Genomic DNA, 25,310 nt, shown 5'->3' with positions numbered 1-25,310 from the left:
TCTTGTTATGTATTATCTGAATAATGTTGGCAAAAACCTGGACTTATATCTCCTGAAGGGAGTTATAAATATTTCCAGAAATCACAGTGTTTTTTTGTATCCAGAGCGCCTGCATTCTGGCAATGGGCAGCTGGCAGTTCTCCTCTGTGCAGTGCACAATTAGGGAATTTGTGACTATTTTACTATAAGGGAAGTTGTTATGGATAACAAAATTGAGATGGACTTTTATTTTATTGGTCTACTTTCGCTGAGCAAAATGTTTTTTCCTACCATGAAAGAAAAACCCAATAGTCCACACTGAATTAAAAGCCAGGACTTTGTGTTTAGAATGTAGCATAAATGTTGCAGATTTTAGTCCAGGATTTTCAGTACTTATTATCTCTTCTCTTAATTTCCTGACACGAATCAAGTTAAGCATTGGAACTTGTAAACACAACTGACTGCCAGTTTGAACATAGAGTTAACCTTTTACATACTTTGTTGCTGTTGAGTGATTTTGAAAACATTCATTCTTCTCTTCATTCATTATTGATATGTATTCCAAATTCTTAAACATGCAAAATGTGTGGAAATAGTATTTTTTTTTTTTGCATCAAATCTTTTATTTTATCTGTAATTTCCAGTTATTTTTGAGAAAAATGCATTTTGAAGACAGCATGTCTTGTCTTTGTATTCTTAAGTTGTGATGTCATTGGAGAAACACCAGCACCCTAGCAGGCCAGTTGCCATATTGATTGATGTGTTAATTAGTCCAAGAGGTTACAAGTATTTTAAGCAGCATTTTAAAAGTTTTTGTGGAGAATGCCCTAAGTGTTGTGTCATATGTGGATGCAGTAATAGTATAACAAAGGGCAGGCATCCAAAACAGGTCTAACTGGGAGCGATCAACCATACGCGAGGCTGTCCATTAAAAAACACTTTGTTAGCAGCCATCCCACCTGGAAGCCAACAACGATAAACGGCTATGGCAACAAAACGCCACATTGCTGAAAAAAATCTAAGAGAATCGCAAAACCGTCGCTAATGCCAGACTAGCCCGCAAAACAACACATGGTGGACAACTACCAAGAGCCAGCAAGGAGCAAACTAAACAAGAAAGCCCTCGGCATCCCTGGCGCTAACGGGCCCTAGCCGGACAAAATTATACCAACTGCGCCATATGCGGCGAAAAACACATTTGAAAAGCCACAATCATTTACTTAAAAGGAGGCTAAAGCAAGCAAGGAACACGCACTGTAAGGGCAGCAGGTAAACTTACCCCATGATGCTTTTGGAGGTTGAAGCATGCAACTCTGACAAAAGTGTCTCAAGGCCCCCAGTGACAGGGTAAGTAATGTTCCATTTTCTTCAGCAGAAATGAGCTGTATGCAATCGCTGTTCACTACAGTTGCGGTCTGTTTCGGAGCCAGCCTCTTATATTGTGTTATTTGATGCGCCATTTGGAAGGTGGTGTGTTGTTCAATGATGTCGAGCTCTAGAGAAAACACGGCAGATAGGTCAACTTTGATATTAAACTTCTTGAATATCAGAGCGCATGGCATATTTGGCAAAAATTTACATAATTGTTGGGAGGAAAACTACACGTTCTGTGCCTAACTGACAAGAACATTCTGTTTGGAAATACTTTTGAGTGCATGTACTCAAAAAACTTGATTGAGAAAAGTTCATCTGTTATTTTAACTAACGAAATTTAACTTCATATGCTTATGGACAACCTGGTTTGAATGAACTGATGATCTTATGTTTACCTGTCTTAGAGAAGCTTTTTTCCCCTCTTCATGCGCCTCAGTTTGACTGCGTCAGCTTCAGGTTACCCATTGCCAATTAAGAGCCGCGCTTCAGTGTTGCTTGGAGACATAATGCTAGACCACGACAACAGAGTGGAGTCAAAGTATGGATGTGCTTATAAATTGACCAAGGGCTAACCGGTCATTGCTCAGTATTATGGTCTCAGTCTTTTATTTTGCCTTGGGGGACGTAACCAAAAAGAGAAATGACTCACTGGCTCATCTCCAGTCACATGTGCTTGGATTAAAAAGAGTGGCACCTAGTGGGGGAAGGCCCCACCTTCTTCCCGCTTGTGATGCAGCAATCAAGTTAATGTTTGGGCCAATGACTCATTGATCCAGCTCTCCTTGAGAGACGAAGGGGGTGACAATGCCATAAGATGGACAGTCAAATCTTTCTGTAATGTGCATTGGGGTGCAAACATGAATGTCTAAGTTGCCTTTCAAAAACTATCATCGTTTTTTGTGTTTTATTTTAACTAGTAGGGTCAAACGATCATTATTATATGATCCTCCATTATATTATCCTGTTATGATTCATGAACAGATATAATTTAATTTTCTACTTCCTTCATAGATTTATGAGGAAAAAAATATTTTTTAAAACGTGCTTTTCTGTAAGCATATATACTGTATTTAAGTAATTTATACAATAATTAAGGATTTTATGTATTTTTATTATTTAACAAACAAATGATAATATAACAAAAGTAAATTTTACTTATTACTTTCCCAAACTACTCAATGTAGTTTTTTTGTCATATCTTTAAATTAAACTATTGTATTTTCTGGACTGTAAGGTGCACCTTAAAACACTAAATTCGCCAGAAATTTGAAAGTGCGCTTTCTAACCCAGTACACCTTATATTCCACAGAATATGGTTAACAAGATAAGAATTGTGTATGGTATTTAAAGGTGTGAGTTATTACACAAGTTTTTACGGTATACTTCTATATTTGAGCGATGGTTAATTTCATCATTATCATCGCTGACTGAAAATAATCAGCGTAATTCATCGAATGCCTTGAATTATCATATGGTGTAAGTGTATAAAGAACCCATTGGTGGGACAGGAATTAACACTGTAGCTCTAAATGTAGTCTGTTTCTTGTGCCTTATATGAAGTGTATTAAATGGACAGTGTGTATTATTGAGTGGTAAAAATAATCTATTAATAATCTATAATCTGTTAAAAAACAATGTTTTAAATAATAACCAAAATTACAGGAATTATTATATAAACATGCATTTAAAAAAAAATACTTTTAGGCCGGGAAATAAGCAATTATTCTCTGTAACATGAGCCTCACCTAAAGGGTGCTGACACCATTGTCAATTATCCTACTGCTACGGGTAGCCCAAAAAACTCAGAAAGGATGGGCAAAAGAAAAGAAAAGTAAAATGTTGCTGCTTGGTTATTTTGAGTCTACGTAGTTTATATTATTACCCATGCTTTTTTGCATTGTTTTTTCTGTGGCACTACACAATACAGCACATCTAGTGGTCAAATAATACACACTAGATCCAATAACATTAAAGTCAAATTGAAAAACTCTTGAATCGATTTTTAATTTCTAGGAAATCAGTTTCATTACCTACCTCTATAAATAAGTTATACTATATTTTAGCAATGTTCCAAATTAATAAAGATACAACTGTTTTGTATAAAGCATTTTTTTCCTGTAGAGCCCCATCATTTTTCCCTTTTCTGACAAGGGGCTAATGTCAGTTTGTAGCAGAAAAAGTGTGCTGACTGCAGGAGTGCCTAAGTGTAAAAATGTATGTTTTCCAGAAAGCCACAAAAAAACATTTTGCGAATGAAATAAATAATAACCAAAATACCCTCTTTCGAAAAAAGTCCGTGGAACATAAACTTTCTGTTGTGCCATGATGAGTGTTAACAGGTCAGATATCAGCACAACAAAGTTAACATTTGTCCGTGGTAACATGAAATAAAGACGGTGTGAGAATAAGATATCACCCAATGCCTTTTCATATGTAATACATATCCTCTGTAGTCCAGTAGTAAGAGCTCTGTGCTCTCACCGCAGCGACCCGGGTATCACGCTACTACCCAAAATGCGCACCCAGACATCGAGTTCTTTTTTAGGTCTTGTTCAGTGGGGCCGGATCAAATGTGGAGGCAGCCCATATCTGGCCTGTGGATATGTAGTTTGGGGACTACTGATACAAAGCCTAACTTGAAGCCAATTACTGCCAATGATAGCCAGACATGGCAGTAATTGTTGTATATGCGTAAAAGTTGATGGTCACCAAAATCTCAGACTGAAACACTATTGAGAACCATTGGACAGACAACCAGGGAAGGTTAGACACTTTGAAGAGACTTTACAAAAGCAGTAACCCAAATAACACTCGGCGTTATGGCTGAAGCAGGGTGAGCAGGCTTTTTACTAATCTTTTTCTCCTAACCTTGGTGACTGACCTTCCTAACAGCTTTTGTCCAACTTATTGTTTTGCCTCTGCTACTCCGACCCGCCTTGCTGTCTGCGTAGAATGTCTCTGGAGGTTATGACCATCCTCTGTCGCTGTGAGAATATCGAAACTTCGGAGGGTGTTCCCCTGGAAGTGACTGGGGTGGCCCAGGTAACGTATTTTCCAGAGACCCCCCGACCATAATACAAAAAAAACAAAAAACAAACGGCAGCGTCTGGCGTTCAAGACCAAAGGAAGATGCTGGATATTGCATAACTATTATCTATCTAATTAAAAAAGTGTGTGTGTTTGAATGAGAATGCAAGTTCTCGCTTTCCTCGTTTGACGGAGGCAATCAGCAGTCACTAACTTAGCTGTGAATTTACCCTCTGAGCGCTACGCAGTGCTGATTTCTATAGGACCGGTTTGGAAAAAGGTGCAGTTTTAAACCAATATTAAAGACCAACTCGATGTGAAAGTTGGTTCCTGGAAGCATCACATACTCCATTGTTAGTGCTCTGGAGTCCTTGGGTGAATGGTTTCACTTTGTCGTAATTTTTTTTCTTCCTCTTTGTGTTCTGGCCCCTTCCTTCATTTGCTTCCCCTCCGAACATGCCTGTTTTTATTTTATATTTTTTTCCCACATTCTTCACAGGATAACGCTTGAGATTATGACCCTGCAGCCCAAGTGTGAGGATGTAGAGACAGCGGAGGGTGTAGCTATTACTGTCACAGGGGTGGCTCAGGTAAATCACCACACTGTTTGCTTTGGGAATGCCAGTTCGGACTTGCCACGCACTCCTTATTCACCCTGTCTACCCTTCCTTGCATCCCAGCAATTTGTTTTTGGTCTGGCATCACCTCATTATCACGCCAAAAGTAGTTTCATGCAGAGGGGCTCAGGTTATGACACGGGTATTTATTGTTTTGTTTTTCTCCAAGTCGTCAGGTCTGCATGTTTTGGCCAATGGCGTGGTTTTGGCCAAGACCGATATTAGTTCAACAGTAGCGTTTGTGTGTCATATTGTGGTAATTTTTCAGATCTTCGACAATCTAAAAGCCGAAATTAGTCCTTTTGTTGAAAATTACTTCGTAAACCCAAATTTTTATGCTACCGATTCGATGAGTCCTTAAAAGATTTAATTGCCTTACATGCATGCCAATCCCTTACAATCGTCAAATCTGTGTGATTCAATTTGTTTGTACGCTCTTTATTTTTCTTTTGGTAGAAATAGAATCTTATAGAGAAGATGCCATAAAAATACACAGCTTAAAACTGTATTGCAGCTCGACGCACAGGGAATCATTGAAAAACTATAGTTAAAAGAATAAAAGACAACATACATTTATATAAACACATAATGTTATGTTATAAACCAATTCTAAAAAATTGTCAATTTCAATTTTTCTTTTCATTTATGTAAGCTTTTAAGAGCTACTACAAGTCTTATCATGCTATTTTATATAATATTATGTTATCAGAAATGTATATCAATGCACATATTCCTTATGCATTATATCCACCTCAGGGGCCTGATCTGTTTGGCTGCCTGTGGTCAGTTTCGTTTCGTTTTAGGAGCTCCCACAGGTCTTATCATGCTATTTTTGTAATAATGTTCAAAAACTTATATCACTGCACCTATTCTTCATGATTATATCCACCGCAAGGCCAGTATCCCTTTTGCTGCCTGTGGTCACCTTAAATATATCCAAGTTGCCCAGTGCTTAGATCATTTGATAATCAGGTGGGCAACCAAATCTCATTGCAATTGTGGTGTCATCTTCAGATCGATTACAAGTGGCAACGTGGATGAAAACATTAACATTTTGTTGCCTTAATTTATATTACACAAATTATATTTATAAGATGGGCATCAAACAAAATACTATTGTGGAGGAAAAATTAGGTAGACTTCTTACTAAGGACAGGCATGACAAACAACAGCCCCGTTGGATGATTTAATCCAGCTCGTCATAATTTTCTGAGTGTGTCAAAAAAATAAGCTATGTCATTTCAATCAAAAGGAAAGATTTATTTTTTTTAAATCAAAAACAAACTTAATGCTCTCTCCGGCTGTTAGAAAGCAGTGTTGAGTTTTTATAGCGTAGTGAGTTGGTTCAGGTGTAAAACTGCATTCACTCAACTGTTAAAATGAACCGCCTGAGAACAGAAACTGAGTTTGACATCATTGGTTTAGAAGCTACGTTCTGTTCTTCAATTTTTACTGTTATTTTATTTTGTGTGCATGCCCTCTATGTGTCTGAGAGTTGATGGCCCCATTTTCATTCATGTAAGGACTTTTAATTTTGAACCATCCAGTCTTCCTTGCATGTTGACAATGAGCCCACTGTCTCGAACAACCCTTCCCCTCACACTTCATTTGGCACACAATTCCTGTCTAGGTGAAGACAAATTTATAACCGGGCGTCATGGCAACGGATTTACCCCTGAATTATAACTTTTACTTTATTCGGGAATTGTTAAACTAAACCATAGTGAACTTCAGACGTAATAATATAGGACTAGTATGATATTCCCAGCTGTTCTGATTCTGTTGTGCTAAAGGGGAGCTTAAAATGGAGTTAGGTGGGAGATTCGAGATCTGCAATTTGGAGCTACTCTCAGTTTTTCACCATGCTTGTTTTTTTTAGGTTAAGTCTTAGCGCACCTGCCCCTGCTGACTCTTTTTAGGTGGCCTGTCGTGTGGTTTTCATTCATGCACTCTTTATCAGTTTTCATGTGGAATGTCGGTTGCCTCCACCCCCTTTACATTGTGTTTCCTCAGATCCTCTCACGAGTGCATGTTACCGAATCAAAATGGTGTGTGACCACTTGCCTAAGGACCCAGTTCACTTCTCTCTCTTCTGATAAAAGTGGAGTACAGCATTGTCCCCGACTTTTTTTTGTCTTTTCATTTTGTCACCATATGAAGAAGCTCCTACTGATAATCTACCCATTCCCCTTTTTTCTTTCGTGTGCATGGGTAATGAGCATGATATACGACAGAAAAATACATGCAAGAAACCATGCTGTAATATTCCATACAATAAATGTGTTAAGACTCCTGTAATGTGTTTATCAAGAGTTAAACCACAATGACAGAGGCCATGTTCACATTTATGTTTTTAATATTTTTTTCATTTGTGGTTCAAATTTGTTTACAGTAATCCCTTGCTGTATTGCGGTTTTGCTATTTGGCGAATATACATCGTGCTTTTTGTTCTGCATTCTGATTGGCTAAACGGTCGCCCCGCCTCTTTTTTGTGCTTGTTTTTGCCTGTGCTTCAATGATGTTGCAGGCTCAGTTGTACACACATTTAAATCGACTTTCCTACATTTTGTACGAGGAAAAACCTTTTCAAGTTCAAGTTTCTTTAAAAGCCATCATGTCAACAAAACACTCCAGACTGACAAAAGGCAGAGGAAGATGTTTTCTATCACCAACAAAGTTGGACATCTCGACCCGCTAAACTTGCTCCCTAGTGGCTCTGTGGCGTTTTTTTTTCCCTACAATGTTTAATAATGGAAAAGCAAATCCCCAAAATGGAAGTTGGAAACATTCTCAACAATTTCCAATGAATATGCTGTAGATACAGTATTGTTTCTTCCTTATGAGGCTTCTCATTTTTATCGGCTCCAGACAAATATTTATAATTTTTTGGTCCAATATGGACTGCCAACATAAATACAAGTATTGCGTGAAGTAAAGTGGATCGTGTCCTCTATCAATACAGTTGCGCAATATTGTGGAATTTTAAAAAAATTATAATTTGAAGTTATTTGTAAAAAAACATTTTTAAAGTACTTTTGTTTGTTAAACAAATACATTAACCTGTAAACTGGGTTTGTACTTTGGTTTCAATGTATAATGGAGAATGTAATAAATAAATAACTAAATGTTTCTACTTTGCCGATTTTGGCTGTCGTGGAAGTTTTTGAAACGCAACCATTGTGAAAAAGGAGGGATTACTGTTCAATCAGCACAAATGAGAACAACATCATTGGATTCTATTCATAGAGTTTATGATTGGTTGGAATAATGTTACATGTTTCAAATCATTCAAGCCAGTTATCTTTGCATATTAGACTATTATAGATTCTATGTGTCTGGTTCTATGTACATGTGGACATGGCCTTGGTAATAAATGAGATAAAGATTGATAAAAACCAGCAGCTGCTGTTCTCTGTAGTAATGTTCATAATTTTTAATTTGTTTAAAAAGACTAACAAGTACTTTATAGTAAAAAAGAGTAGTTAGGGATCAGCCTTAAAAGAAAAAAAAACACCTTTTTTCTTAACTTTCTAATCTTTAATTGAGTTTGGAGTGTCTATTGACAAGTTGCGTTTGCTCATTTGACAATGTTGTTCCACACCGATGGCAGGTCAAGGTGATGACTGAAAATGAACTGCTGGGTTACGCCTGCGAGCAGTTCCTAGGCAAGTCGGTCGTTGAGATCAAGAGTGTCATCCTGCAGACACTTGAAGGTCACCTTCGCGCCATCCTTGGTAAGTACCAGCTCAGACGGGAAATCCTCCCAAGTTCTCCTTCCTAAAAGTGTTTTCCGATTGCTAAGAAGTGAAATGAAGGCTGTGTTACAAGTTTTCTCTCTCAAAGAAATGTCAACACTGTATTTATCATTTGAATAATGTGTAGCCTTTTTATCTTTAGAAGGAACAGGATTTGTGTGAATGCTTGTAATCCTTAAAAATGCTTGAATTTTAATGTTGTGCTTTCAAGGATTGAAAAGTGCTTGAATTTTGGGTGAATTGCTTAAAAATGACGCCGACACTACTCTTCGATGGCTTCGCCATTGCATTTCTTCCCTCGTGATTAACATCATCTTATTTAGTTCGTATGGCATTGTCTTATGAAGCGTCATCGCCCCCAATGGGTTGTGACTAAGAGGACAGGCGCATGTTACACAGGGAACTATGAAATGTGTATTAGTTCAAGGATTAGGTATCAGTTGTGAACATGAAAAAAATTAAGGTTGCGTTTCCCAGTAGTAAAATGTAAAGAGAACAACTTCCTGCACCTGAAAATGTAAACACAGTCGCCAGCTCCCGGCTTGTGTCATCATTGCAGCCTTAGCTCATTCATGATGGCAAATGCAAGTACGTCGGTACCTCTTTAGCTGAGAACCTCAAAACATCATATAGGAGGTTTTTTTTTTAAAAGAAAGCTACCTCGCCATACAAAGGAAAATCCAGTTCACAAGCAGTCGCCGAGGCCACCACTAGAGACTGCTCACCACTTGTGACTGCTTACCGCCAGCATCAGCTCATCCAGTTTGCCCATGCAAACTACTACAGGAAAAAAAGTAATAAATGTGCCGCAAATTTTTTTTGAGTGCAAGTTCCTTTAAAGTTACAGTAAGTGTAATTTTGAGTGTACAGTAAGTGCTTATGTATTATAAACAGTCTCTCATACCTGTCAACCTCCACCAATTGCTTCTCTTAATAATGATTGCAAATCCTCCTTATTAAACAATAACAAACTTTACATATGAACCCCCATTCTTCCTACCTAATGTGTTTCTCTTCAAACAGTTCTGTTTAATGTAAGATAAAAGAAGATGTGAGCGAGTGAGTTGTCTGTCCCCGTGTGCCCTGCGATTGGCTGGCAACCAGTTCAGGGTGTCCCCCTGCCCACTGCCCTATGATTGCTGGGATGGGCTCCAGCACCCCCGCGACCCTACTGAGGATAAGCTGTGTAGCTAATGAGATGAGATGAGATGAGATGTGCAGTCAAAACTGAAGCATTTTTGACTCATTTGGGCATTGTTAACACCCACTAAATAGAAAAATATTTAACTTTCAACTTGTTTGAGGACACCACAAACAACGCATCCCACCAGGGATCTTGGAATATGTTGGATGAAATAGGAGGAATAAAAAATATACTGAAACCCAGCACCATTCTGCAATTATGCTTTTCTTCTGTGGACTTGTCCTGGAGATAGAAGTATTGCTTTGTTCCTTTAAAGCCTGCTTGTTTCAGACCCAAGGCTGACATGGGTAGGGAGATGGGGTTGGAGAAGAGGCCTTGTCTTTAAAGCGTTTTTATTTTATTGCGCACTTTGCTTGAGCATGTGCGCAAGTGTAGTTCTCTCCAACAGGGGGCATTGGTACTCTTATAAACAAGGGGCAGAGTTCTTTCTTTTTAGACTTCTTGTTTGTCGGTGGTCCAAGTAGCTGAAGGCACCACTCTACAAATGATTAAAGCAATACTCTATAGTCTAAAGAGACCCACATTTGTATTCTTGTAACAGGTACCTTGACTGTGGAGCAGATTTACCAAGACAGAGACAAGTTTGCCACCCTGGTCCGAGAGGTTGCGGCACCTGACGTCGGCCGCATGGGCATCGAGATCCTCAGTTTCACCATCAAGGTGAGGGAATCTGAAAATGTGTGATTGACATTTCCAATGGCTCCTTATTTAGTTTCACCGACCTCTGCCGAGATTTCTCTATATTTTTTTCATATATCTGGTTAAAACACAAAATAAACCAATAAAAAATATGTTTACATTCTTAGGACGTGTATGACAAAGTGGAGTATCTAAGTTCATTGGGCAAAACCCAAACGGCCGCAGTTCAGAGGGATGCTGACATCGGGGTGGCGGAGGCAGAAAGAGACGCTGGCATCAGGGTAAAAAGAACTCCCAAATCATCCAAAAAGCTGATTTCAAGAACAGAACTAAATGTTATGTTTTTTTTGTTGTTTTTTTTTTTAACAGGAAGCTGAGTGCAAGAAAGAAATGATGGATGTCAAGTTCCTGGCAGACACGAAAATGGCGGACTCGAAACGAGAGCTGGAAATGCAGAGAGCGGCTTTCAATCAGGAAGTCAACACGAAGGTATTCATTTGAAATTTGTCTGAATCAATTGGCGTTCTGCTTATGAGGTGACATTTTTAACCATCCTACAATGTATAGATAAATGTATAGAGATGAGTATCAGTGTTTTTCATTTAAGGTACTAAAGGTGCATTCCTGACCAAAAAAAGGTAAGTTTGCAAATAAACAAAATTCAATAAACTATGCTTACACACTTATGGTGGAAGTAAGAAACTACAAACTCTAGTTCTGGTTCCTGATTATCCAAGCAAAGTTACCATTTTGGGCTCCATGGCAGCTTGATTGAACTCCATTCATTTATGTTAGTCAGAAGTTTGTGTTATAAAATTCGTGGATTTAGACATGTCAAACAGAAATCTGTTGTTGAGGTTTTGTAGTACTACTAAAACGGATCTAGTCCTTCCTTGCTCTGCTCTGTCATGAAATCGCCTCTGTAGATGGCACATCCACAAAGGTTGCCCTCTGGTAGGTGCTCCAGATCCCTTAGAACAAGGACTCACAGGCTCAGACAGTTTCTCCCCATGTACATCACCACCCTGCACAAGCACGCAAAACTGTGAGAAATATGTATTATTTCACCAGTTGGGAATTTTTGTGTCTGTTAAATGCTATTGCTCTACTTTTTTGATTGCACTGTTTTTACAACTAAGGCCAGCATACAAGAACTACATTTAAAAGAAGTCTTGCCTATCTATCCTGTCTTTTAGTCTTTATTACGTGTTTATCCTGGATTGCCATGTCTACTAATGTTGCAAACAATTTTCACTACGTTGTTATCAATGTCAAAAAAAAGACTATTCTGATCAATCAATAATAGAAACGCCACAAATTAGTTTTGCTGTAGCTTGGCATAGTTTTATTATCCAACCTTTGATTTTTATTCAGTACATGATTGCTTTTGTCGGGACTCATATTTTGCAATGTTTTCCCAGGATCCTGAGTTTTTGGAAATCTGTCCCCTACAGTGGCTATGTCCATTGACAGAAATGATTTGGAGAACTGTTGGAATTCTTCAAAACCTATAGATAATATCCCAAATTTGTTTTCTGTCAAAACTGTGTTTAGATCTTCCGAATTATTCAATTAGGATATATCTGCTTTGCACCTTTCATACATAACTGATACATTTATAGTTTAGTAAACACTCAAACTAAGGAAGAAGACATCAATGGATTTTGATCATGCAAGGGGAAATGGAGAAAACCCAAATCTCTTATAAGAAGGTCTAACCTGTTTTAAAAGCCCATCCTTGAGCCCTTTCTATTTATGAAATCTCCTAGGTCCCAAAAAGGGTGTGAAAATCAAAGAACAACAGCAGTATTGGCCAATAGTGACAATGATGCAAATAGTCAAAATAACAAAAAACAGTGAGGTATAAGAGTCAAAATAGAGAACTGTCTTCCTATGTAATCACGTTTACTGGTGTAAATAAACTTATAAGAAAATCTAGCTCCCACATCACCATGTATGCTTCAGCCAATAGAAGGTCTCACAGGTTTGGGATTTAACAATACCCCTAAGGCACACACACAAAGGTGTTAAGAGCCCTGGTGCACTGTTTTTTTTTTTTTTATGACAACCTAATTTGGTAGGGAGAAGTCGTTTTAATGAGCATCCCTTCTCTTTAGAAAGCAGAAGCTCAGCTGGCTTATGAGCTGCAAGCAGCCAAAGAACAGCAGAAGATCCGCCTGGAGGAGATCGAGGTGGAGGTTGTGCAGAGAAAGAAACAAATCACCATCGAGGAGAAGGAGATCGATCGTACAGAAAAGGAGCTCATGGCCACCGTCAAGATGCCCGCTAAGGCCGAAGCGTACAAGATGGAGCAGCTGGCTGAGGGCCACAAGTGAGTACCTCCCAACTCTGTCATCTGTAGCACGGTAGAAAGCACTGGCGGGCGCCCATCGAGTCACAAAGTGTATGGGTAAAACTTCGTTTACCCCTACGCCAGGATCAAAAAGGTGCTGACAGCCCAGGCCGAGGCCGATAAGATCCGCTTCATCGGAGAAGTGGAAGCTGCCTGCATCGAGGCCGTGGGCAAAGCGGAGGCTGAGAAAATGAGGCTGAAGGCCGAAGCCTACCAGCAGTATGGCGAGGCCGCCAAGATTGCTTTGGTTCTGGAAGCATTGCCCAAGGTCAGTGGCGTCACGGTTCAACAGTGTTACAATATGTTTCTTTGTATTATGACATTTTTGATTCCCCTCACTGATTTCTGTAAATTCGGGATTACAGAGCATACCTTGATTTAAGAACGAAACTCCATTTTGTCTTTGTACTAAATTTAAAGCCACAGGCCCAGACAGCTAAATAAAATGAACCAATTCACATCTTTTACCTATAAAGCCCAGCACACACCTGGCGCCAACTGCGTGGGGAACTTGGCGTCGATGCCTTTGGGTGCACAAAACCAACAGATGCATTTTTCAGTTCTGCTCCATGTCACATGTATGTCATGTGACCTTTTAAGATGGCAATTTCAAAGAGAAGCAAGATTTACCACTGCGTTGAAAGAAAAAGCCAATGAGGAATGCGTTGCGTAAAACGGGAGCCTGACATTTCCAGACCACAGCGCCACAGCCGCCATACTGTGGAGAATTGTGACCTATTTGCACACAGATCTTGATGTCTTTTAGTGTTGTTATTGATGGTTGCCGTGGTACCGGATTACATCGCATTCGCCTGTTATCTTTCCTCGAGGATTGAAGGAAACCACAGTGACTTGATATTAATGCCGGTGATACGGAAGGAGAAAGTGTTTTTGATCGATTACTTTCACCGCTGTTCAATTCAGATGTATGAATTGAGGACTTTGGCGTTTGCAAAGAAGAGTGACAGAGATCCCATAACTGTCAATCTACACATGTTCTTAATATTTCAAATAATTTTTGATCATTTTGTATTGGTTACGTCGTTTGAAAATAACTAAAAAAAGAGCGACCCCGTTTTGCCCATTTCAGCTCTAATCCGGAACGGCTTGGTCACTGGTAGCAGATGACAACGTTGTCATAGATTGATAATATTGTCGCAGTATTCTACTAAGTTTGTCTTGCTGTGAATAAATAGGTGTTGTGTTTGTAAGCTTTACTATCACTTAATAAGGGGGGCAATTGGCAAAGGTTAACAAGTATAAAGAGATTATATGAAACCACTTACCTTACACTTAAAGTTAAAGTTACTGTAAATTTAATTGAATAAACACAGACATATTTTTTCAACACATTTTACTTTTTGACCTGTAGTAGTTTGTATATGCAAACTGGACGAGCTGATGCTGCTCAAATCACAAGCGGTAAGCGGTCTCCTGTGGTAGCGTCTGGGAATGCTTATGAATTGGATTTTCCTATGTTGACCAAGACTTTTGTCGGGAAAAAAAAAATTGCTATTTAGAAGTGCTGGTATAAAGAGGTACCGCTGTACATTGTAAATATTCAATATAGTACTGTTAAACCTCCTGTTTTGCCCCAGTTATGTTTTAAATAATTATAATGTTGGCAAAAGATTTGAAATGATTAAACTAATTTCTCCTCCAAAAGACAGCGTCATAAATGTTTCCAGACGGGACTGCGGTATCTTGTATTTAGAGTGCATGTGTTTTGGAAAAGAGCAGCTCGCCACTCTCATCAGTGTTGTCACAAAAAAGGGAAAATCCCCACTCTATGTAATGCTGCAGTGTTTTAACTGTAACAAAAAATTAGCGGCTTATAGTCTAGAATTCATGGTCATCGCATTATTCCTGCAGGTGCTTAAAATCTCAGAAAATGCTTCAGTTTTAAAATTGTGTTTTCAATGTCAGGAAAGTGCTTGAAAATGCTGGAAATAATTGCCATGGCCATCTTTTCGGCAGTCTGACTTTATGGACCGCACAATAAGTGAATAAAAATGTTTAGAAAAGTGCGTGAAAATGACTGTGACACGCCTGCTCTGGCAGGTTGTGACGTCGTCATGTGAAGCCGTCATTGCCTCCTACTGGTTGAACCCAAGAGGCCAGCTCTATTAAGAAAACCGACTCTTTAGGATTGGCCCACTGAGAAGAGCCAGCGCTTTCGGCTCTCAAATGACTCCTTAGATTTTTTAAATTTATTTTTTATCATTTATTATATAATAACCTAACATTACGTACCAAAATATTTAGTAATTTGTCATTTCATGTGTCTTGAAGGAATCCCTGAAAAACACATGAAACATAAATTAAGGACTAAGGTTCTTGTAAAATTTGCCTAAAATACCAATCCAAGACATACCTAAACTGTTTTTGGTCTCTTTTGAAAGGTAAAACTTTAAAGTTTTGTCCCAAACTGAAATAGTCATTGCAAGTGCTACTCACATTGAGTAATCTGAGTTGGAACTCACAGTAATAAAAGGTTTGCATTCTTGCCTGATTTTTTTTTTTTTTTTTTTTTTTTAGTTTTGTTTTTTTCAATTACCGTAAATTCCGGACTATAGAGCGCACCTGATTATAAGCCGCACCCACCACATTTTAAGAGGAAAACCGATTTTGTACCTACACAAGCCGCACCTGTATATAAGCCGCATGCGCCCACATTAAAAAATGTAACACAAACCCAAAATTAACCCAAACCCGACTTCAAGCCCCGTGATTGAAACTAAATGTCCTTCATTAAAGTACACAGTCCAAAAATCACAGCCGGCAAAATGAACGGAAAATGATACTGGTACTTAAGGTTTGATGCAGACCTGCAGAGTCCGGGTCCCGTTGAAAGTAATCCAAGGAAAAAAGTGTATATTTCCAAAGGTAAGGGTGGGAAAAATATATATCCACTATTGTCCGCCGCGTCCACAAACAGGTCTCACCTTTACCCCACTTCCCGTCACCCCGCGTTTGTTCCGCCCCTTCTTTTTTATTCGCCTGTGCAAAACATATCAGAATAAGTGTCTCAAATAAATACATTACAAAAAAATCCTAGGTCAAATTTGATCACAATCTGAAAACCTAAACATTGTATTTTAAAAAAAAATTCTAAAGGTATGTCAAAGTGCTTGAATTTTGCCATGAAAAAGCAGTACAAACCCCGGTCCTGATGCGATTGAAACGAGCGTCACTGTTTCACATTAGATCGCCGGCAAAGTGGCTGCCCCATTGGCCAGAACCGACGAGATTGTGATCCTGACTGGCGAGAGCAACCGTGTGACGGGCGAGGTCAACCGTCTGCTAGCCGAACTCCCGGTTTCTATCAACGCCCTCACCGGGGTGGATTTGACCAAGGTAAGACCCTCGCCAACTTCATTTTGCATGTCTTTATTACATGTCGATCTTGTGCCATTTTGCAATCTCATTGCGAATAGGGCAACTACTGAGTAATGAAACTATTAGTCGGATGAATGGATAATTATTGTTTCTTAAACATAGCATGAATTTGATTTAATATGTGGCAAATGGTATGAACAGAATAAAAAATGGGTAAAATGAAAATACATCTTTTATTGAACAATGAAATAAAATCGCCCTATCTAAAACCAATTAGGCACAGTGCTCGGTTTGTAGGGACCTAAATCCATAAATAAACCTCTGTCCATTTTTATGGAGCCATTTAATAATACATTAAAATTAAGTTAACCTTTGTATCCCTGTTAACCAAGAACAGGCTCATTGGCAGCAGAACAGGGTTTACTGTCGTTGGGACACCACGTTTTTAGTGGGTCTTGGGCGAGTACAGCTTGGCAGCACCCATCCTTTTCTTTTGGGGGGATGGGTTTTCAGGCTCTCTTTTTGTAGCAAATACATGCGTATAAAATGTACAATGCATGTCATCAAAACCGCATTAGCACGAATGTTACTTGAATCTGACTGAGGCAAGTCAGACTTTTTTCAACTGTTCGACGGTTCTCTTTGAATGTTAGTGCATCACCATGATACGCAATATCTGCAAACTTTGCTAGAAGTCTTTTTTTTGGGGTCGTATCCAGGCTGAAATGCTCCCAAACTTCTGAAGTTTCGGTATGCGTTATTGATGTTGACCCTGTCAGCACAGATTGTAATCATCTAAGATGCCTCACTCTGTTGGAAAAAACGTGTCTGGCGAGAATAAATGACAACGTGATACAGTATTCCTTTTATCGATTTTTGTCAACATCGCCGACTGATTGTTGCGGCCCAAGTCGCAAACAATCTTGGCTACCTTGTTATCCGTGACAATAAAGACTATTCTAAGTGTATTCGTTGTGTGTCCCCAGCTCCCACTTCTCCAGAAGATGAGCGGCCAAACAGCCATCTGATAAAACGCAACCCCCAGCCAACCCCCTTCGGACATCAACAGTATCTGCCTCAAGCATGACAACACTTTCTCTCGCCTCTTCCCCTTTTATGCAAAACTGCCAGAAAACATGTTGGGTCTTTTATGATTTCGAATTTTTCCAGCAAACTAAAAGAAAAGGAATCGTTGTTTATTTTTCTAGGGGGGTGTTTTATTAGTAATTGCTGATTTCCATTGAGAGTCCCACCACCTAACAATTGATTAGAAATTCTCCCCTCTGTTTCCCCTCTGTTACCATTCACCTACTGTGACTGGAATATGGCTGGCATTTATACAGGTTGTCCCAAAAGATGTTTGCACATTTCAGCAGCCGATTACCCAAATTATTTACTCTTTAAATACTAAACCTATTGAACCAAGTGATGGCAACCAGACTTGGTATTGAAAAGTGGAAATTTGGTCTAAAATACTACTGAAAGTATAAAAACGCAATTTATACCTGGTTACTTAACATTGTGGTCAACCATAACATGTGGATTTTCAGGTCCCTGGTAGGTGCAATTGTGTCTGTTAACGGAGCAATTTCTTTTAAATGTGGCTTCATCACTCCACGCAATCTTTGTGGGAAAGTCTGCATCTTCGTTGCATCGTTTCAAGTACGACTTGCAATACTGTACTTTTGGGACCGGATCTTCATCATTGAGAGCATGGACTGATCTTGGAATCTGACTTCGCCATTGAATTAGTTTCATGATGCAATAGACAAGAGTATCTTCATCTTTAGGGAAATGTTACCCTTAATGCAGACATCAATTGAATTTTGTTAAAATCTGGATACAGGAACTATTCCACTCAAAGAAGTAAGGTGATATTATAAAATAAAACAAAACCGAGGTTACATATTTACAACTAAATAAATGTAGAAGTTAAGTGCATAATCATGACTAAATATGGGCAGGGGCATATTTCGGTATTTCATACTTTTAGCAGCATTTTAGAATACATTTCCTGTCTTCACAGTCAAGTCTGGTTGCCATCACTCAGTTCAATGGTTTCAGTCTTGAAAGAAAGAATAAATAATACTTATCAGCTGCTGATATCTGTACACGTATTTGGTACACAAGCTTGCAGTTCAAGGATGAATAGAATCGAACCACTACTACCCCGTCATGCCCTCGTGTCGACGACGTGCTCGTGACAGTCGGATCATCACTCAAGTGCCCAGAAACCTTTTTGGACAACACCCAGATTCTCTTTCCCCCGGCGTCACGTCCGTCTTTTTACTAACTCGCAATGTTTTTTTTCATTGCGGCCGCGCTGAGGATGGGTCGCCTTAAATGAGCCCCCGGTCACGCGCCAGGCTCACCCATCCTTTGTGTCCTACTTTGCAGGACGTTCAGGGCCGTTCTCGCTCTTCAATATGTTGTCGTTATCCTCCCCACGTGAGCGTATTTCCTTTATTCATTCTTTTAATATCACAGGAATGTTTACACAGTACCACTGTTCTGTTTTCTTTTTTTAACTGATCCCAAAAAAAGAATCGTGCGGTTTGTTTGGAAACAGACCTTTTACTAACAGTAACTAAGATTTTGCTGCATGTGTAATCTCTGACACACTAATTCAGGGATAGGGAACCTTGGTCCTCGAATATGGAGCACAAAAAAAGGCCTGAATGAAAGCGAGAGAGAAAACTTGATCTAAGGGACAGTGTGTATTATTTAAAAGAGTCACATCCAATGCGGTGCCCACCAGTTAGACCTTTAAGAAGACCTGAGTAACCCACGAAAAAGTTCTGAAAATACCGCAGCAGTCATTGCGATTTTCTAGTAAATTTCGATTTCTAACCGACACGATATTTCAGTGGTTCACTTCTGATAATTACAACCTAGTAATAACATAGTAACACTGGAATGGCTGTGCGCCATTAGAGCATTACATGCAATGGGACACAAAACCATTTTGTACCCTCATTTCAAGATTTAAGTCTCTATCTGGACTCAGTCTTTGGGTTTTCCATACTGGCCTGGAAGAGTAGAATGTCCTTCTGGGAAAGCTACTGAGTCAGCTAAGCCAAAAATGCCAAGTCGTTTTTTTTGGTAGTTTTCTTATCTTGGGAAACCTACCTGACTGTCTGTAAAAGACTGTGTTCACATTCAATGTTGTTCTAGCCTGGGAGAGTGGAATGTCTTTCTGGGAAAGCTGCTTAGTCAGCTAAGCCAAAACTTCCAAGTAGGTTTTATGGCAGTTTTCCTTTCTGGGGTAACCTACCTGACTGCCTGTAAAAGATGGTGTTGATATTCAACGTTGTTCTGGCCTGGGAGAGTAAAATGCCTTTCTAGGAAAAATGTCAACAAAACCAAAAGGGCTTAGTCAACTTATTTGATGCTTTTAACATCTAGGTTAACCAACTTAACTGCCTGGGAAAGATGGTTTATTCTAAATTCCTTTTACCTTTTCTTGGGTGGACAGACACACAAACGGATAAACGTATACAATTATATACATATACATACACACAAAAGTAAACATCACCATCTTTGCTTTGCTAGGATGTGATAAACACAAGTTATTTTAGGAATGCGTGTAAAATCTTGTAGCCCTTTAAGCTAATCAGTCACAAAAAATAGCCCTCAGTTTCTAAAAGGTCTATGACCCCTGCACGACACAATACAGTGACATCTAGTGATCAAATATTACACACTGCCCCTTATATCAATGACTAGAAGGCATAATAGTCATAGTCAATGTCCCTTTCATTTCCACGTCTTTCAAAATTTGATTTTTTTGTCATTTATCTGTACTCTTATCTGAATTCCTAACTTTGTTGTCTTCCATATTCGGCAGTCGATGTTTCCTCCTCCATTATAGCTTCAGCTTATTGTAAGCCTAATGTAGATCCTTTCTATCAAAACAGTTGTTCTGGGGAAGGAGACATGGAAAATTTAGCTTTGCTAGCAAAGTTCCCTACCCTTGCACTAATTCCTTTTTAGGAGAGTTAGGTCAAAACTGTTAATAGGCACCGTTCTGTCAGTCTCTCAGATACCGGACTCTCCGGATTATAAAGCGTCAAACTTGTGGTTTTTACGCGCTCCTTATAGTCTGGAATTACGGTGCATTTTCAGTCCGATATCACCATTCACCCATTGACGGTGAACTTCAATATTTGCGTTCCTATCGAAGCGAGCGAATCTCGCCGCATGCGACCCGAGCGGTGCCGGAAACGAGCGCTCTTCCTGTTTTCGTTTTCAGGGTCAGGCGTCATGACCACGCCCGAACCTACATCATTTATTGAGCCGGCTGCTAGCTTAGAAGTGGAGTATATCGATGGTAACATTTCTATTTTTTTTGTACACAGTGCCTTTGTCAAAGAAGAGGTCATGAGTGTGCTGTGCTGATTTCAATCATAAACGTGTAGAGCTCCTCGCGAACCGCTGTCTTGTCTCCGCCTCAGATGGCTATTGTAACCCGTCAGTGTGAAGTTTGTACATGCATTATCTGGTTTGGTTCACTTTTGTACTTGTTTAGCTTCATGTTGTTTATATGAAGGTAGTAACGGCATACATGGGAACAGAGACACGCACTGCTGTTCAAAAGTTTGGTGTCGCGCAGACAATTGTGTGTTTTCATGAAAAAGTCACACTTTTATTTAGCAAATTGTCCAGCGTCTGTGTTCTTTTGCCAGTGTTGCCGTTAATTCTGGACGACGGAGAGCACCCGGTTAAAAGCCCGGCAGGTTGCCTCAGCCAGCCCCTTGAAACTGGTTTAGAACAAGCCCAGACCAGAGGAATCCGACTTTTTATTACAAATAAAGCATTGCGTAGTAACGCGGCGGTTGATGACGTGACTTCTGCCAAGTGCTCTATATGTTAGGGTGAAAAAGTTCAATGAAGCATGGGTAAACGGCGAGAGTAACTGTGGCTCCCTTCGGTAGACAAATGTCATCTAGTTAGATGCATGACATTCAAACCGTCCCTTTGGAGTAAGATCGGACTTGGTATGCCAAAAGGGCCAAAAGGTTCTTGTCATTGATGTGACAGTACGATTTGAAACAGATATGGACACTCTGGAAAAGGCACGATGTGAAAAAGTGAAATACTATGACCCAACAAGGGAGAGCATTGGCAAACTCCTGGGTGCTCAGCACGTCGAGGTTATGGGCTTCCCAATGGGAGCAAGAGGGAAATGGCCCTCAAGTAATTTCGACGCCCTGAAAGCCATAGGGGTCAAAGGAAAGGAACTGGAAAAAGTGGCAATGAACATGAGCAGAAAAACCCTGCTTTTCTCAACCGAGATGGTGAAGTGTTTTTTGAAAGGGAAAACACGATAAAACAAGAATGGAGCATACGAATAATCACCACTCCAAAGAGTCCCAAATTGGTGCGTCAAGATAACGAGTATAGGATGACATAAACAAACGATGCAACATACGGAATGGAAAGTAAGCCCGAGCGGGGTGGGCGGCTTTCCTCCAGAAAAAGGTGGGAACGGGGGCCCGCTCGGGCCGAGAAAAGCAAAGTAATGGCTGCCAAGCGCAGGGGCTGTCCTGAGCGCAAAAGCAGTATAGCTTGCAGGAAAGGTGGGGGGGCCCCCGCCCCACCTATGGGGAACACCCCGAATTAATAAGCGCAAGTAATGGCTGTTTAACGCGAAGACATTCAAACCTTGTGACAAAACAGCTTGCGCCGAAGGTTATGGGTTGGCCCCATCCAATGGGGTGGAAGGATATCCGACCCAAGTCTGACAAACAAAACATCACAAATGGGTACTGGGATAAGTCCCCCCAGAAAAATGACGAAACCATAAGGGTGTAATGCGAAACTGCAGCAAAAGCAAAGAAGCAACTGTCCTGTCCGATCGACCATCTCAATGGGGTCTTATCACTACCTGTCAGAAAAAGAAAAAGGGGGGAACCGAGAATCCAACAATCCCTTGACTAAGGATCGAGCGGGAGTAGGCCCAAAAACGGATGTCAAAGTTGTCAGCCGCTAATTGGTAACGGCCTGCTCCAACGCTCAGGTGTCGTGGTATCAGCCGATCACACTTTGGCAGACTGGGAAAAACCGGTGGGATACACCCGAGGGGGTGGGGTGCCAGTGGGTGCACGACTGGCCTCATCGACGGCGACCTTGTTGGCTCGGCCCACCCGCGCAACCGGTGTGGTAACCGGGTCATGGGTCGACGGCGGTGCGGGGGGCGGGCACACCACGATCGCACTCCCATCGGGCACGACGAGGTAGATAGGTCGCCACCAGCCGGAGCCGACAACACAGTTATTGTGGCTGGGGGGTGTCCCGGGGTTGGTCCGTTCTGGTCCAACAACAAAAACCCCTGATGGCTGGACGGTGGGGTGGGAAGGGTCGGCTGAAGCAACGGGGAAATGTCGAGTACAGAAAAGTAACACTGCAGCAATTAAGACACACGTTTACACAAATTTCAATCTTGATCGATGTTAATTAAATTACATGTACACAAGAGTGTGACAAACAACATTTCAAAACAAAACTCAATGTACTGTACTGACTAAAATTCAGAAACCTGTATGATCACAACAGCCTGTACACTTACTATGCTATGTGACTGATCTTAAGCTCTCTTGTCCCGTGCGCACATGACAAAGTGATAGAGAGGAGACCAAGTATTGCTACTACTACTTAAAAATATATTTCTATATGCAGAAACTAGATTATCGGTCTGACAGTTATTAGACACAACCTAACATGGCGTTACATTTTTTGGCAGGATAGAAAATATATACTGGATGATTCATCACCTGCTGCCGTACTCATTTATTCAACCCTGCGTATGTTAATGCCAATTTAATTCCTATTGACCCCTTTCCTAGTTGATTGAATGTAACAGCTACGGGAAAAAAAAATCGCAAATGAGTGTCTTAAACGTGCCACAATGTGTTTTTTTTTCTTAACTAGACATTTCCCTGCCGATTTTTTTTTTTGGGGGGGGAACAAATGGACGTGGAATACTTCTTTTTTATGGCTGTTTAAGCCTGCAGTCTGAAATCTGGTTTGGCCTTTACAAGAACAAATTTGAGTTTCTTAGTCAAATTATTTTTATCGGGTGCGCTCTGCAGTCTGGAATTTACAGTACTTGTCTTCTTACGCAGTTGTGCAGTGCGGCCTCCACCTTCTTTTCCTACTCTGTGCGGTTTTCTGAAGGGAGTAGTACACACCATTGTAGGAGATCTTCATTTTATTTGCAATTTTATCAGAACAATAATGGACTGTCAAGTTTTTCTTTCTGGCGATTCAGAAAGTGAAACCACACTAAAAAATGTGATGCTCTAGATCAGGGGTCTCAAACTCAATAGATTTGCAGGCTGTAGATATTTTTGTTCAAAAATTGCTTTTCTTTAAAAAATTCTGACATTTATAAGCGACCCCAAACTTTTGAACAGTGGTGTATGGAGCTGCCTGATTTAGACTGTTTCGACATTTCTTGTTTGTATTCGATTCTTTTATGGCTATGGCATCCTAACATTGCAGCTGTTACTCCATGCGGATGAAGACCAAATCTTAGACCGACGCCTTAAAACATCTTTTCGTTTGTATGTCGTAGAAGTTACAAAAAAAAAAAAAACGAGAATAAAAATGAGTTTCTATTATCACTAAGATTTCTATTTACGCTTCTAACTGATGTTTGGACAAACTGATGCAGCATGCCATTTGGAGCACGTGTTCATAATACTCTGTGTTTTGCGTCATCCTCTAATAAAATGTATACATACTATCAAACGGGAACGGCTTCTGTGTATTTGGGATGATTACACAAAGGAACGAGTTGTGGCATTGGGGTTCGTAGAGCAGGGGTGTCAACCATGATACCCGCCGAGTGTTTTAATCAGACGCGAGAGTAAAAGGAGCTGCAGTTTTAAATATGCCCACTGGATGTCGCTGAAGCCAGGCGCCGCTCAGGAAAGCAACTGGAGCGGTATTTTTCTTTCTTTCGGTCTCCCTTTTATACTGTCTCCCTTTCTTTATTCTATCCTTTCTTTCATTCTCTTTCTTTCTGAATTTCTCCTTTCCTCTTCTCTTTCTTTCTGGATTTCTTTCTCCTTTCCTCTTCTTTGTCTCTTTCTCTGTTCCCCTTCTCATTGTCTTCCTTTCTCACTTTCCTCTATTTCTTTCTTTCCTTCCTTCTTTCTTTCCTTTCCTCATTCTGTCTTTCATTCTCCTTTCCTCTTCTCTCTGTCTTTCTTTCTCTGTTCCTCTTCTCTCTGACTTTCTTATGTTCCTCTTCTATTTCTTTCCTTCTTTTTTCTGTCTTTCATTTTCCTTTCCTCTTCTGTCTTTCTTTCTCTGTTCCTTTTCTTTCTGTATTTCATTCTCCTTTCGTCTTCTGTCTTTCTCTGTTCCTCTTCTCTCTGACTTATGTTCCTCTTCTCTTTCTTTCCTTCTTTGTTCTGTCTGTCATTCTTCTTTCCTCTTCTGTCTTTCTTTCTCTGTTCCTCTTTTCTCTGTCTTTCTTTCTTACGTTTCTCTTCTCTTCCTTTCCTTCTTTTTTCAGTATTTCTTTCTTGATTCCTCTTCTTTCTGTATTCCGTACTCCTTTTGTCTTTCTGTCTTTCTTTCTCTGTTCCTCTTCTGTCTTTCTTTCTTACGTTCCTCTTTTCTCTAGCCTCTTTTCTTTTTGTGTTTCTCTTCTCTATCTCTTTTTATGCAGTTCTCTTTTCTCTGTCTCTGTATTACTGTATTTTCCGCACTATAAGGCGCACCGGGTTATAGAGTGCACCCTGAAAAAAATAGTTTTTGGTCCTATTTTTGACATACATAAGACGCACCGGATTATAAGGCGCTACAATGGGAACGTCGACAAAACAGTCAGATAGTTCAGTCAAACTTATTACCCCCTTAACATTCCCAAAGCTTGCAAAGACGCAATTACGTGTCGAGAACACGTGCGGATGCGGTGTCCGTACGATGTCACTCAAATGCATCGTTCCATCATTCGGAAGGTTAAAGTCTTGGGATTCAAGAAATGCCAACCATTCCTTAGTTTCTAT

At 40.0% G+C, this 25,310-nt stretch overlaps 1 protein-coding gene across 2 annotated transcripts in view; it reads left to right on the top strand.

Moving 5' to 3' along the window:
• Positions 1-24,048, top strand: part of LOC148349553 (flotillin-2a) — a 35,127-nt gene extending 11,079 nt beyond the window's left edge. The window contains exons 3-11 of one of the 2 annotated variants that reach the window (XM_088320395.1): positions 4,305-4,395; positions 8,608-8,731; positions 10,498-10,616; positions 10,763-10,876; positions 10,965-11,084; positions 12,713-12,927; positions 13,033-13,216; positions 16,156-16,305; positions 17,274-24,048. In XM_088320395.1, the coding sequence (XP_088176521.1) occupies positions 4,305-4,395; positions 8,608-8,731; positions 10,498-10,616; positions 10,763-10,876; positions 10,965-11,084; positions 12,713-12,927; positions 13,033-13,216; positions 16,156-16,305; positions 17,274-17,315 (1,159 nt within the window). In that variant the 3' untranslated portion in view covers positions 17,316-24,048. Of the gene's footprint in view, positions 1-4,304; positions 4,396-4,879; positions 4,971-8,607; positions 8,732-10,497; positions 10,617-10,762; positions 10,877-10,964; positions 11,085-12,712; positions 12,928-13,032; positions 13,217-16,155; positions 16,306-17,273 lie in introns of both variants that reach the window. The other variant, XM_088320394.1, reaches the window with a different exon arrangement.
• The last annotated feature ends 1,262 nt before the right edge of the window (positions 24,049-25,310 follow it).

Source organism: Urocampus carinirostris, chromosome 17 (genome assembly GCF_059441175.1).
Source record: "Urocampus carinirostris isolate Australia breed hairy pipefish chromosome 17, RoL_Ucar_1.0, whole genome shotgun sequence".
Taxonomy (NCBI): Eukaryota; Metazoa; Chordata; class Actinopteri; order Syngnathiformes; family Syngnathidae; genus Urocampus; species Urocampus carinirostris.
This window is presented reverse-complemented; position numbering and strand designations above follow the sequence as displayed.